The sequence below is a fragment of the Candoia aspera genome, chromosome 14 (genome assembly GCF_035149785.1).
Source record: "Candoia aspera isolate rCanAsp1 chromosome 14, rCanAsp1.hap2, whole genome shotgun sequence".
NCBI lineage: Eukaryota > Metazoa > Chordata > Lepidosauria > Squamata > Boidae > Candoia > Candoia aspera.
In genome coordinates, this window is record NC_086166.1 from 16,475,239 (window position 1) to 16,488,066 (window position 12,828).

The 12,828-nt window shown below is 45.6% G+C and overlaps 1 protein-coding gene across 1 annotated transcript; it reads left to right on the plus strand.

The window, feature by feature from the left end:
- The first annotated feature begins 531 nt into the window (after positions 1-531).
- LOC134505176 (hydroxyacylglutathione hydrolase-like protein) lies at positions 532-12,179 on the plus strand. The gene is made up of 9 exons (XM_063314747.1): positions 532-604; positions 1,096-1,231; positions 1,731-1,795; positions 2,159-2,276; positions 5,990-6,098; positions 7,659-7,762; positions 10,065-10,166; positions 10,633-10,712; positions 11,889-12,179. The coding sequence occupies exons 2-9, from the start codon at positions 1,127-1,129 to the stop codon at positions 12,049-12,051; spliced, it is 846 nt and encodes a 281-aa protein (XP_063170817.1). The 5' UTR covers positions 532-604; positions 1,096-1,126; the 3' UTR covers positions 12,052-12,179.
- Positions 12,180-12,828: the final 649 nt, after the last annotated feature.

The window sequence follows — 12,828 nt, forward strand, 5'->3', positions numbered from 1 at the left end:
TGCCCGCCGGCGTTCTCCCGTGCCGTGCGGAGGGGGGCGGCCTCCGGGAAGGGGCGGGGCGCGGGTGGCCGGGGCGCTTGCGAGCGCGGAGTCCCGTCGCCGCCTGCCTCGCGGGTGAAGCGAAGCGGCCCGGGCAGGAAGCGGGCCGACTGCGCCTCCGAGGCGATTGTTGTTGTGACTTAAAAATCGCAGTTAAAACTGCAGCGTGCAGACGTTATAATCATCACTGCGCCTTTGAAGATACGAAAAGGAAAGTAAAGAAAAAATGCCCTTTTGGTTTTGATCAGGTTGGAAAGAGGCTTAGCATCTAGTCAGTTAAGAGAGGCAGTCTGTATATGGGCAGAGACCCATGTTCTCCCTCCTGAGTAAGTGGTGTGAAGCCGGTCCTGAAATCCAGAGGGAGACTGAGTCTCCCAGAAATCCCTCTTGCTGCTTCCTCGTTTGGTTGTGATGGTGGGGAGCTGCTTCCACTTTCCCTGTAAAGCTTGCTTTTTTTAAACTGATACGGTTTCATTCTTCCTCATCAGCTGAATAACAGCAGCTGTTTCCTGCTTGAATTTGTCCAGTGTAAGACTGCTGCAAATATTTATCAGTCTTTTTTCAGGTAGGAAGACAAACATACCTTTAGTCCACCTTCACTTTTGCCTCTTACAGCATCACCGGGGTTTTCTATTCTCATCTCCATCCTAGGATCTTGTATTAGCCAACTCTTGACTAAGAAGGAAAAATTGTTAGGGACTGCCCCACTGAACTCACCTGGCAAACAACTACTAGTCTCCCTGTTTGTTTGTTCAGTGAGTAAAAAACTGAGGGAAGGGCTTGAGTAGCCCTCCCCCCATTTAATATTCAAACTAGTGGATCTAAAATTGTTCTAAGTAAACCAGAACAAGTCAAGCAAATTTCTAGTCCTCATGGTTGCACAGTATAAGAATTTGGGAGGGACTTCCAGTTACAAAGAGCACCAAAGGAAAAGGGTAGGTTTAGTGAAGCAAGACTTCGAACAAATTATATCAGGTTGCTGCAACTAGTATGCAAGATAAGACAGACAAAGTGGTTTGGAATTGCTCTTAACTAATCTGGTTTTCCTTTGGGCAGTTTGCTCCCATGACCCTTGAATCTCTGGAGCATGAAGGTCAAAGTGATTTCAATTTTGGAAGATAATTACATGTACCTGATTATTGAAGAAAGCACTCGGCACGCCATTGCAGTGGATGCTGCTGTTTCCAAGCGGGTAAATGGGGTCAAACTAGTCTTGGAAGAAATTATAAAATTGGGACAGGTGATATAGGCTGGTTTTGCAAGTGATTGGATGAATTCAGTCCTTTGGAGCAGCTCCCCTTAGGGAATCTGCAGGGGGAGTTGAAAAGGTTGGCAGGCCCAAGTGCACGATCAAAGCTCAGTCCCTTTTACATGTGATACATCTTCACTTTTTTATATACCCCACTCCCCCATGGATGTCCCATACTCTTTCCCTTACTTTCTTTGACTATCCTGGTTGAGGAAGGATTAACTCCAGAGTTTGCTGCAAAATTATTCAGGATTTGAATGTGCAGAAGCACATCAGGGTAGGCTAAGGTAAGGTGGTATAATTCATGGACTTGAACCTTTGTCTCCCTGCTCCTAGTCCAGCACTTTCACCACTACCCCTACTAGCTGGCTGTCCTGGGGAGAAGCTGCAGGAGATCCTAACCAAATGTGCACTATGCTCTCTGTGGGTTTTTTCCCCCTAGCTCCTAGAGATCATCCGAAGAGAAGGCATAACTCTGAAAGCTGTTCTGACCACCCATCATCACTGGTAAGTATGCTTGGTGTGGCTCTTCCAGTGGTTCTTTGGGAGCAGAGAACAGCGTTCCTCCCTCTTCAAGTTCAAGGCGGGCTGAATTCATGAGGCACAAACGAAACAAGTGAAGCTTCTGTCTCTGTAGCTTTCTGCAGCCTCCCTTCAAGCCCAAGGGAAGATCTCCCAGAGGACTTTTTCAGTGGTTGAGATACCTCAGCCCAGTTCTGGAGAAATTATTGAAGAATAATTCTTGAATTCTTTGAATTTGTGAAAAATTCAAAGAGCTTCTCCATCTACAAGTGGGGTGGAGAATTTTGAAAGGCTATAGGAGCTCCTTTTGACAGCCTCCTAGCTCTCCTCTTCCTCCTCTCTTCCAAGGGATCATGCAAGAGACAATGAAGAACTGGCCAAGCTTTATCCTGGCCTGGAGGTATATGGGGGAGACGAACGGGTAGGAGCTCTGACGCACCGAGTGACTCATGAGGAGGAATTAAAGGTAAGAAGCAGGGAATGGATCACACCCTTGTTCATCTTGATTGTTGTATTGCAGTATGGCTTAGTTGCGGAGATGTCTAGAACTATCCACGGTGATGTCATTTGTATTGGGACATCATTACATACATGGCACAAATTGATTTGCATCATTTGTCCTCCCCCCCCCCCCAGCAGATGTCCAGATTATATGATTCACACTGTTTGCACAGTGAGAACAATATCACTTTCCTTCATGGGTACCTCCTCTCTGCACACACCTAAAGGATCTTACTGGAAATATTTTAAGTATGTGGAAGCCTGGCACTCAGACCAAGCAGCCATCAACAGACACATAGAGGTAAACAATATTTACATACCATTCAAAAGAGAAGATAGAAAAGCCAAAAGACCAGGACACTCCCTTGCCAGCAATCGACACCCAGATAGGCAAAAATCAACACTAGGATTAACACCAGATGAACCATCAAACAGCACAATATACCCTAATCAAGGAACTATTAACTCAGGCAATCAACCAAGCAGCAAACAACAGCCCAATTAAAGAACTCCCAAGGAGAGAACAACACCCCCACCAACACAAGCAGGGCAAACAGAGAGCAAGGCCCACTCCCTCTTTGCACTGAAGATGTTGCCTAGTCTGGCAATGAAACGTCTGCAAGAAAACAACAAGGCTCAGAGAGCACCAAGGGCTCCACAGTTCAACCTGAGCTACAAATATTTTCTTCGATTTATATTTTAAGTAGTTACTTTCTTGAATTCACCAGTTTCAAAAACCTGTGGTTATCTGTGAGCTAGAACAAAGTCCAGAAACAGTTTTTAAATGCCATCATATAAATGAGTATGAATTATATGTACCTGATTATTGACGAAAGCACTCGGCATGCCATTGCAGTGGATGCAATAAGGATAAGCAGAGAAGCTGAGAAACTGCATTGACCAGGGAACCCTTCTTTTGATGTGAGACTCAGCTGTAACTTTGGAGGACAAGCTAAGGCAGCTTAGCTAGGACAGCTAAGACAAGCTCAGAAGACAAAAAACAGGAAATAGCCACCCACCTACTCATGCCCACCTACTTATTTCAGTCACCCTTGGGAACTGGAGGTGTGGTCCAGTTCAGCTGGCCATTGCACGTATTATTAAAAGAGTGAGATGGAATGATGTGGGCAGAAGGTAATCCAATGACTCTGATCTCTGTATGCAAATGAAAAGATGAAATTGAGTTATTTATTTTTCAGTGTTTATAGCCCACCCAATCCAAATGACTGGGCAGCTTACAAATTAAATTATAAATGCAACAGTAAAATAGATCAGAATTAAAAAACAACAATAAGTTAAGAATAATACACCAATTGTCCCTCATGGATGCCAATAAAACTTAGCTAGGCTCAATGAAGTAAACATCTAAAAACCAGGAGGGAGGGAGGAAGCTTTATGGGCCTCTGGCAATAAGGAGTTCCAAAGCGTGGGGGCCACTACAAAGGAGATCTGTTGTCTCATCCACGGTCCCTTCACTTCAGAGAGAGAGAACCCTTCACAGACTCTCCCAAGATGTTCTCTCCAGATGGGAATATTCAGTAATGGGGAGGCAATGCCTGATGTAACTCCATTCTGAATTGGACCCAGAAGCCTGTTTGTAACCAGTGCAGTGATTTCAGGAGAGGTGATAACACGGCAATGGCAGGATAATCCCACCTGTCCTCTTGCTGCTGCATTCTGGACCAGTTACAGCTTCCAATTTGTCTCCAAAGGCTGTCCCATAGTTATGAACCAGGATAACCGATAATAAGCAATGATGTCCAAACCTTCTTTCTAGAATTGAAGCTGAGTTGCAACTGCAAATAATTGAATAAAACATACCCCACACAATTCATCAGAAACCCTTTATTAGTAAGCTTTGCAGAGAAGATGGGTCCTTAGATGCATATAAATATCTGCCTCCATAGGTGGCCTAGCCTGCCTTCATTGGGCTGCTGGAATTTGGCACAAAATGCCATGTAACAGGTTTTTTTGTGTAGGTAGAGGTAGGTCTAATGCTTTGGAGAGTTGCCAGATCTGGGCTGAAATGATGCAGATGACCACCAGAAGACAACAGAGAGATATAGCTAGCCCTCTGGTGGTCATTTGAGGTTTTGCACCCCAGATCTGGTAGCCCAAACTCTGACCTCAACCACTTTTTTAATGGTAAACCCCAGAGATTGCTAAAAGGCAAAGCATGTCCCTTGATCCTGAAAGATAGTCCGTCTCAGTTTAAGCAAACAGCTCTAGTTCAGTGCAGCAACAGTATTTTACAATTATTGTTTTCATTGTAATTAAGATTATGGTTTAAATTTGTACGATTTCCCTCACACAAGTATTTTCTGGGAGGCTAATAGAGGAATGAGTCAAACAAGGCACAGTGTTAACAGTACAACATACAGAAATTAAAAAGAGCAACCTGGAGCTTTTCTTCTGGCAAAGACAAGATCATGGTGTTGACACAATATGCTCAAGCAGGTTAGTTAAAGATCTAGTAGCATAACATGCTAATCTTGGGTTTAATCTTAGCTTGTTTGTTTCATGGCACAGCTACTTTATCTGGCCTGCAAAACTCCAGATGACAGCAGAGCAATAAAGCTTTATTGCCATCTAATGGTGTTTTGCAGTATTTATGGCCTTAACTGTGTTGTGCAAACCCATCCCATTGGTTAATTTAGTTCACAGTATTATGCAGAGGCCAGAAAATGGGTTAATTCAATAATGCAACAAGGGCCAATTGAGCTGTGTCTAAAAACATCACTTAGAAAGCTATAGCACTATTTATTTAAAACTTAATTTTGTTTAAATGGCCTGGATGAACAGAAAGCTCTTCATCTGCTGGCCAAAAGACTGTAAAGCAGAAGGCAGGTACTGTTTGAATTTAATTCCTTTCAGTTACTTCATCAGCAGGCTCACAGAACATGTTACATTCAGGTTAAGAAAACTGTCGTACAGTATTCACAAAACATTTAGGGCTCTGTACATTTCAGAACATACAGGGGTCACAAATGCAGCATCCAAATCATGAAAACAGCACCATCATTTTCCACCTGGACGTTACAGGGAATTTCTGTTGCCACAACACAATCCTGGAGAAATGTGATGTTTTAATGAGTTACAGGCAGATGCTGGGTTCATGCTCCTACAAGTTCTGAAACACCTCTTCCAATTGTACCAAAGCATTGTACAACCCTATTAAGTTTCATACTGGTCATCCTATTCATTGGGTAAGTTCACCACCTGAAGAAAGAGATGCTACATTCCTCCAAAGACTTTGTCCCAGGTCTCTTGGCTCACCTTCCCATTCTGTTGGCTGTTCCTAGCAGTTGCCCAGAGTGCAGTTGAGGTTTCCAACCTTCTGGCCTTTTCCCGTCAACCTTTTGCCCGCCCTCTGTGGTAGAGGGTCTGTGCTCAGCCTGTTGGGGTGCTGGTGGCTGCTTGGCTTTCCATGTGACTTGACGCCACCTTGGAGGAATGGATGCCTTCCCAAGATGGCCTTGGTCACTCCACTTGTCAAGACAAAGGCTGGCTTCGCACCACACACTGAACCGTGAATGAGCCAACCCTATTTTAGCCTAGTCTAGAATGTTGTGGGAACTCAGCAAGCCTGTGGCAGTCGGAATTTTTTCAAGCAGGGGTGGATGGTTGGCAGCTGCCTTGGGCTTTGATTAGAAACACGTCCTCTTTTCTTTTGCACAGTTTGGCAGCATCAATGTACGGTGCCTTCTCACTCCAGGCCACACTACAGGACATGTCTGCTACTTCATGTGGGAAAATGATTCTCTGAACGCTCCTGCAGCTTTCACAGGTCTGTCCTGAGAAGCAAATGACAATTACAGTCCTGGTGGTAATGTTTGTCCTGGAGACTTTGGGCTAGGGAACGGGGGAATAACTGCTCACATGCACAAAGCTGTTGAAACAGTTTTGGGTTAACTCATTTTCTAGGTTCACCCAATAGGGTGTGGGCAATAGTGTGTAAGACGCCCCAGTGAATAAAGTCAACAAGATTAGGTTACCCAGCTTAGCGGAATGCACCTGCTAGATCTACAGATGATCTGACCAGCATGTTGTAGGAATACTTCCAACCCTTTGGGGTTGCTTTGCCCATGGCCCATTTCCCAGCATCCTTAGCTGAAAGGAGCAATGTAAGTATCAAGGAAAAGAACCACAGCTTGGTGGTAATGCACATACTTCGTACAAAACTGGATTAGGTGGCTTGATTGACCCTGTGTTCACATAAGATGCTTAACCCAGTTGATTTGTCAGTTGTAGGGTGTAACCCTTAGTAGGGTTGTACAATCATCAGGCAGTTGATTGTTTGGCGGGACAAAGTTGCCATTTTGGAATTGACAGAATGCCCATCCGCTTTCTCCATTTGCATGATATCCCATGAGCCCTTGCAGCTGGGCTGTTTAGATTGGAAAATCTTTGCCCAAGAACACAAGCAGGAATGGGAGATGGAAGGGCTACTGATTAATAGATGCAGGTCTTTGTAATTACCACACTGTGGCTTTAGGGCATTTATGGGGCAAAGATGAGCCACTTATGCCACAAGAAGTTTTAGACTGTATTAACACTTCATGTTAACCTTAGTGGCTAAACCATGGCTTGTTTTAATCATGGTTTATGAATAGATCAGAATGTCTTTGTTTATACACAAAGTAAGTTGGGCTTAATTTGGTGACTGAAGGCTCAGTAGTTTGAGAGAGCTACAAAGTGTAGTGGGCCACAAGCACAGGTAGATGAGTAGGTCTGTTGCTATGGGGATAAAATTGGAGGAAGAAAAATAATGTAGGCCACATTAAGCTCCTGAGGAAGCTGGCTTTTCTTTTGATTCTCGGTTGCTTCCAGTAATCAGAGCTGAGCAGGGGAGGGGTCTGAAAAGATCAATATCATTTGAAGAGAACAATCAGTGGTTCATGTTCTGTCAGTGAATCAAAACCGATGGAACATATTGTGAGTGCCTAAATCTGGGGAAACCTGTGTCAAGTCCATCTTCAGACATGGAAACTTGTTGAATGAACTTTGGGCCAGTCACCCTCTCTCAGCCAGCCTGCCTCATGGGATGGTTGCAGTGGAGATAAAATGAAGGAAACCACCTGAACAATCATTGAAAAGGTGGGATATAAATTGGACAAACAAGTAAATAAACAAATGGGGTAGCACTGGGATGCAACATGATGCACAGTTGCCAGGAAGGTGTTTTAATGGAAGTAGAAGCCTTCTGAATGTGAGACTCAAGTTAGAATTGCTTTGCTGATGCTTCTTGAGTAACAGCTGGCCTGCCAGGGGCAGAGTTGCCTGGGGGAGATCAAGAGGGGGTTCTTGCTTGGTTCTTCATCTGTGAGAGCATCCTCTCCCTCTTCAGGTGACACCTTACTTGTCGGTGGTTGTGGGAGACTCCTCGAATGCACGGCCAAACAGCTGCACAAGAGCCTGACAGAGATCCTTGGCGGGCTGCCAAAGGAGACAGTAGGTTTGAGCTTCTAATACTGTTGATGTGCCAGGGGAGAGGAAGCCAGGCCCAAAAGCCAAGAAAAGAGCCTTGCCCAGTTGAGTTTCCCATTTAAGGGCCAGCAATGGGGATAGAGGGGCACAGAGGCTTAGGCAAAGCTTGGTGCCAGATGTCAGGGCTTAAGAAGGCAGGGGGAGAGGCCTGGAGGTCCAGGGCCACATTAGCCCCCAAGGGCTTTGGGTGTGGCCCCCAGAGACCCGCCCAAAAGGTGCCAATAGGTTGTAAGTTTAACATGACTGAAGGGGAATGTTATGAAATCTACAGATTTATTACGTATAAATGAAAATGAAATCATACTAATCTTGGTTCAGCCCAGGGGCAGCCTGAAAGGGAGGGGATCAAAACAATCAAGATTGTGGTTGCAACCAACTGCTTGAAGCCCCACCCCTTTTTCTATGTGTGGCATGAATTTAAAAAAACCAGGAGTAAAGGTAGTCATCAACCTACAACCATTTATTCAGTGACCAAAGTTATGATGGCAATGAATGAATGGTGGTTACAACCAATCCTCAAGTTCTGGCCATCCCAGCACCCCCATGGTCAAGTGATTGCAATCTGGATGATTGGCAACCAGCTCACAGTTAACAGGTGGCAGTGCTCAGTGATCACCATTTGCAGCCTTCCCTGCTGGCTTCCCCAGAAAGTCAACGGGGAAGCCAGCAGGGAAGGTTGCAAGTCACTGGGGTAAGTTTCCGCCCCCCCCCATGCATCCTCTCCAGCCCCTCTCCGCTTGCGCTGCACTGGTCACACACCCACACCCACACGCCCTTCACAACCCGCACCCCCATGCACCCTCCCAACCAGTGTGGCAGCTCGCATGCACCTTGACGCATCACCTCTCATGCAGCCCCTCACACCCTTGCGCACCCTCCCCAACCCTCCCACGCACTCCCTTGTTCCCTCCCCCACCCCGCAGCAGCCATTTATCTGCCTGCCAGCCTGGGACTTGCAACTTCCTGCCGGCTCCCCCACTGACTGGTTGTGGGAAGCCAGCAGGAAGTTGCTCCTCCTAATCACTGTAGGATTCGGTTAACAATGGCAACTGGGACTGCAGGGATTGCAGTCACTAAGCGATGTGATCGCACTTTACAACCTCATTGCTTAGCGATGGAAACTCCAGTCCCAATTGCCGTTGTAAGTCAAAGAGTACTAGCATTTGGAAACCTAGAAACCTTTGGATTTTTTGTACTGCATCTGCCTTTGGTCCAGTCCACTTCTTTTAGTCCCATCAACTTGGGAGTCTGTCTGTTCAAAGGCAGGTTTGGTCGTCAGGCTGGAAAAAGGAGCACCTCAATCTTTGGGCCAAAGTTTCTCTGCAGAAAGGAAAGAAAACACATGCCTGTGGAAGGATGAGCAGCAAGGATTGGAAGTGGGCAGAGCCCTGATCCAGACTGGGAAATCCTATAGTGTGATTTCCTTCAAAAGAAAGGGGCAGCAAGAAGAGTGCTGCGTGCACACAGATTTCCTTATATGCGCATCCATGGGTGCAGGGGAGAAGATGGCGAGCCGTTCCTTCTCCCTGGTGGCCCTGGCTGCCTGCATTAGTGGCATCCTGTCATTCTGCCGTTGGGATGGTGACCATCTATCCGCCCCATCAGCCCAGCTGCCACTTTCCCACGTTCCTGCTTTGGAATGGCCTCGGCCGACCACATCAAGCCCTCCTGCATCTACCTTGCTATCACTTCCGCCCAACAAGCCTTTTCCAGTTTTACATGCTTTGAGTATTGTGTGGTGGTTTAATATTCAAGATCTGTTAGTTTAGCCCCTGTAGCCTAAATTTTAATCTGGGATTATAATGGGAAGGGCTGTGGTTCAATTTTATATCACAAACTTGCTTTGATAGTCATTCTTATTTGATTAAAAAGTTTAAAGCTGTACAATGCCTGGGGAGCTGATGATTGGGAAACAACCCCAGAATCCTCAGATTTGAATGAGGCCCTTAAGGATAGGCATGCAGATGAAAATGTCCCTGACAGATGGTGGGCAATATCACATGTGGGTGGATTTTCTTGGTGCCCCCTCCCAGGTTGAGGGAAAAGAACTTGGGTCAGTTCTTCATTTTAAAAAGTTAATCCTATTTTATGGATTACATTGCATTTTTGTGTGTTTACTTCCTCAAAATGTGAAAAACCACATTTGCAATTTTTGACAGCTATCACTGGGGACTTTGGGATCACAGCAAAGAACTTTGGAGGTGGAAGGGGATCCCAAGGTGAATTACTCTTAATATGGCAGCCTGGAAAAAAAATTGCTTTTCAGAAAATCTTCTGTGGTCATGAGTACACCACCCGGAATTTGAAATTTGCCTTAAAGGTGGAACCAGAGAACGAATTTGTCAAAGAGAAGCTCATTTGGGCTAAAGTAAGTGGTTCTACTGTTCTCTTGTTTTCTCGTCTTTCCAAAATGAGGGCAAGACTGAAGATTAACCCTTTATAAAAGCCAGAATTATGGCCAGTAATGTCATAGTGGGGAATTAGCTAAGTGATTGCTTCTCAGGTCCTGCTAGACCCTGGCTTGTTTTAATAATGGCTTGTGGAATAAGCCAACATTGGTGGCAGAACACATCATTGAACAATGGATTACAAATCACAACTACTGTTAGGGGCATCTGTAGTGGGGAAGAGGTAAAAAAAAAGCTCAGGATGGCCACGTGATTGAAATCCCACCCCATTACTTGTTTAAAAAAAATTGGGTATTTGGAAATACCCCAGCTTGCTGTATCAGAGATGAGAGTGGGTGTACTTGTCCCATATGCCTTTTGCTGATCCTCTGGGTGAACCACAAGAATATGGTACATTGGAAGAGGTCTCATTGAATCCTTTTACAGCTCCGAGAGGATGAAGACCTTCCAACGGTGCCTTCTACACTGGCAGAGGAGTTCCTCTACAACCCTTTCCTTCGAATCTTGTAAGCCCATGCTCCTTTAATGGGGGGAGCATTTTTTCGTTGGTTTGTAGCCCATCCTCCAGGAGCTCAAGGCAATGTACTTGGCACCCACCATCAACTGCAACCGCCCTATGAGATTGGCGGTCTGAGAGACTCCTGTGGCTGAGGGTAGGTTAAGGATATTGCTGCACTTCAAATCAGAAGCAAAGTACATCCTTAGTGCATCTGAACTCGGGTCTCCCTGGACCATCCAACATCTGAACCTGTGCCTTAGGCTTAAAGGGTTTTGTCTGGGTTCACGCAATACACTGCATCCAACACCCAAATTACTCCTATACAGTTGCTATATTTACATAATTGTTTACAAAATAGAGCCTACTATGGTATGCCATGTTCTAACACAATCCTAGACAAGAGCTGGGTTCCCACTACAATTTTATCCCCATCTAATGTATCACGTAAACCCAACCAAATGTTCCTTTCACCTGATATTAAAAGTATGCAGCACCTTGGATTTGAAAGGGAAACGTGGGTTCGTAGGGTGCCCAGGTAGCATTTGTCAATGACACCTTATGCATCTTCTCTGAGAAACACAACAGAAACACAACAGAAGCGTACACAACACAACAGCTATAGCGTGAAACACAACAGAAACACAACAGAAACACAACAGCTATAGCGTAATCCCAAGAAAAGATGCTGGGCGCACAAGTTGCAATCCAGAACAGGTAGGAAATGAGGCTTGCCATTGTCCATTAGCTGGATTGACCCATCGAGCTAAGCCAAGACAGACTAACCTCGTTATGGCAAAGCCTTATGCCAGAGTCAACCTTTGTGGTTTATTCCAGGCCATCTGCAAGGGGAGTATTAAAAAATTCTTGGTTGTGGAACCCATCATGTGATTGAAGCCCTGCCCTTTCTGTGTTTAAACATAAAAGGCAGGGCTTCAATCATACAGTCAGGCCACCACAGATATCCCTGCTCTGCAGATCATAGCTTAAAACCAATTATAGCTCAAGAGGGTGATCGTTGCATCTGGAAGGAAGAGTTTTGGCATCTATCCCTGTTGGGGAGCCAGCTGGTTTCTGCAAAGTACCTACAGCCCCTTGCTCCATCTGTGCTACCAGTGTGGTAACTGCAGGCGTGGTGAGGACCCATCTCTTGGGTTTGCTAAGTGGGCCCTGTTTGCTATTTCAGGGAAGAACCTGTCCAGAAATTCACAGGCAAGTCTGCTCCCGTTGAGGCCTTTGCTGCTCTCTGCACAGCCAGAGAGAGCTTCCGGAAACCCAAAGAGCAGCTGAATCCTCGGGCCGTGCTGGCATTCGAGTGGGGGCTTTTTGATCCACTCCTGCAAAAGTGAACCCCCTCCTCCCGCCATGATGGGGTGCACAGGTGCTGTTATTGAAGGGCTCACTCCCCCCTCCCCTGTGTTGCTAGAAAAAGTTGAACACAGGTTGCAGGGGTCATCTAAAAGCAGGGGGGTCTCCCATTTTAGATGTTCCAAGTCTTGGGATTGGCACACGACTTTTTTTTTTTTGACACCTGCAGCAAATACAGTTTGCACAGCCCCTTTCCAGCAGCACCAAAAGCTGCAGATGCTTGCCAAGACCAAGTTGCCTCAGACCATTCAACAAAGGGAGAAGAAACAGCATCTTAAGTACCCTGCTGAAAATGTGATGAGCACTGAAAGTAACTTATTCCTGTACAGAAGGCAGGAGCTACAGAGCTTATGCAAAAGGGAGGAGGAAGAGGGAAATATGTTGTTACCTGCCTCCCATTGCACTGTGAACTTAATGACAGCTATTTGTTCTTCACTTTTAATTAAAGGCAGCTTTTAAAAAGTTTGGTTTGTTGGGATTTACATCCAGCCTTTCCTTCAGGAATTCAAAGGAAGCATAGGTACCATTTGTTCCTCCAAAATCTCACACAATAACCCTAGCTGGTATCTTGAGATGATTGGCAAGATGACCCCAAATCCTCTAGCTACCTTCCATGGCTGTGGATAGATTTGAGCCTGGGGCTCTCTGATCTTAGGCTGAAGCTGCACCATCCTGGCTATCTCAAAATGAGCCAGATTGGTAAGGTGAAACCTTGCGAGTTAGAAAGAGCCCTGGTGTAATCAAGGGGAGCCTCATCT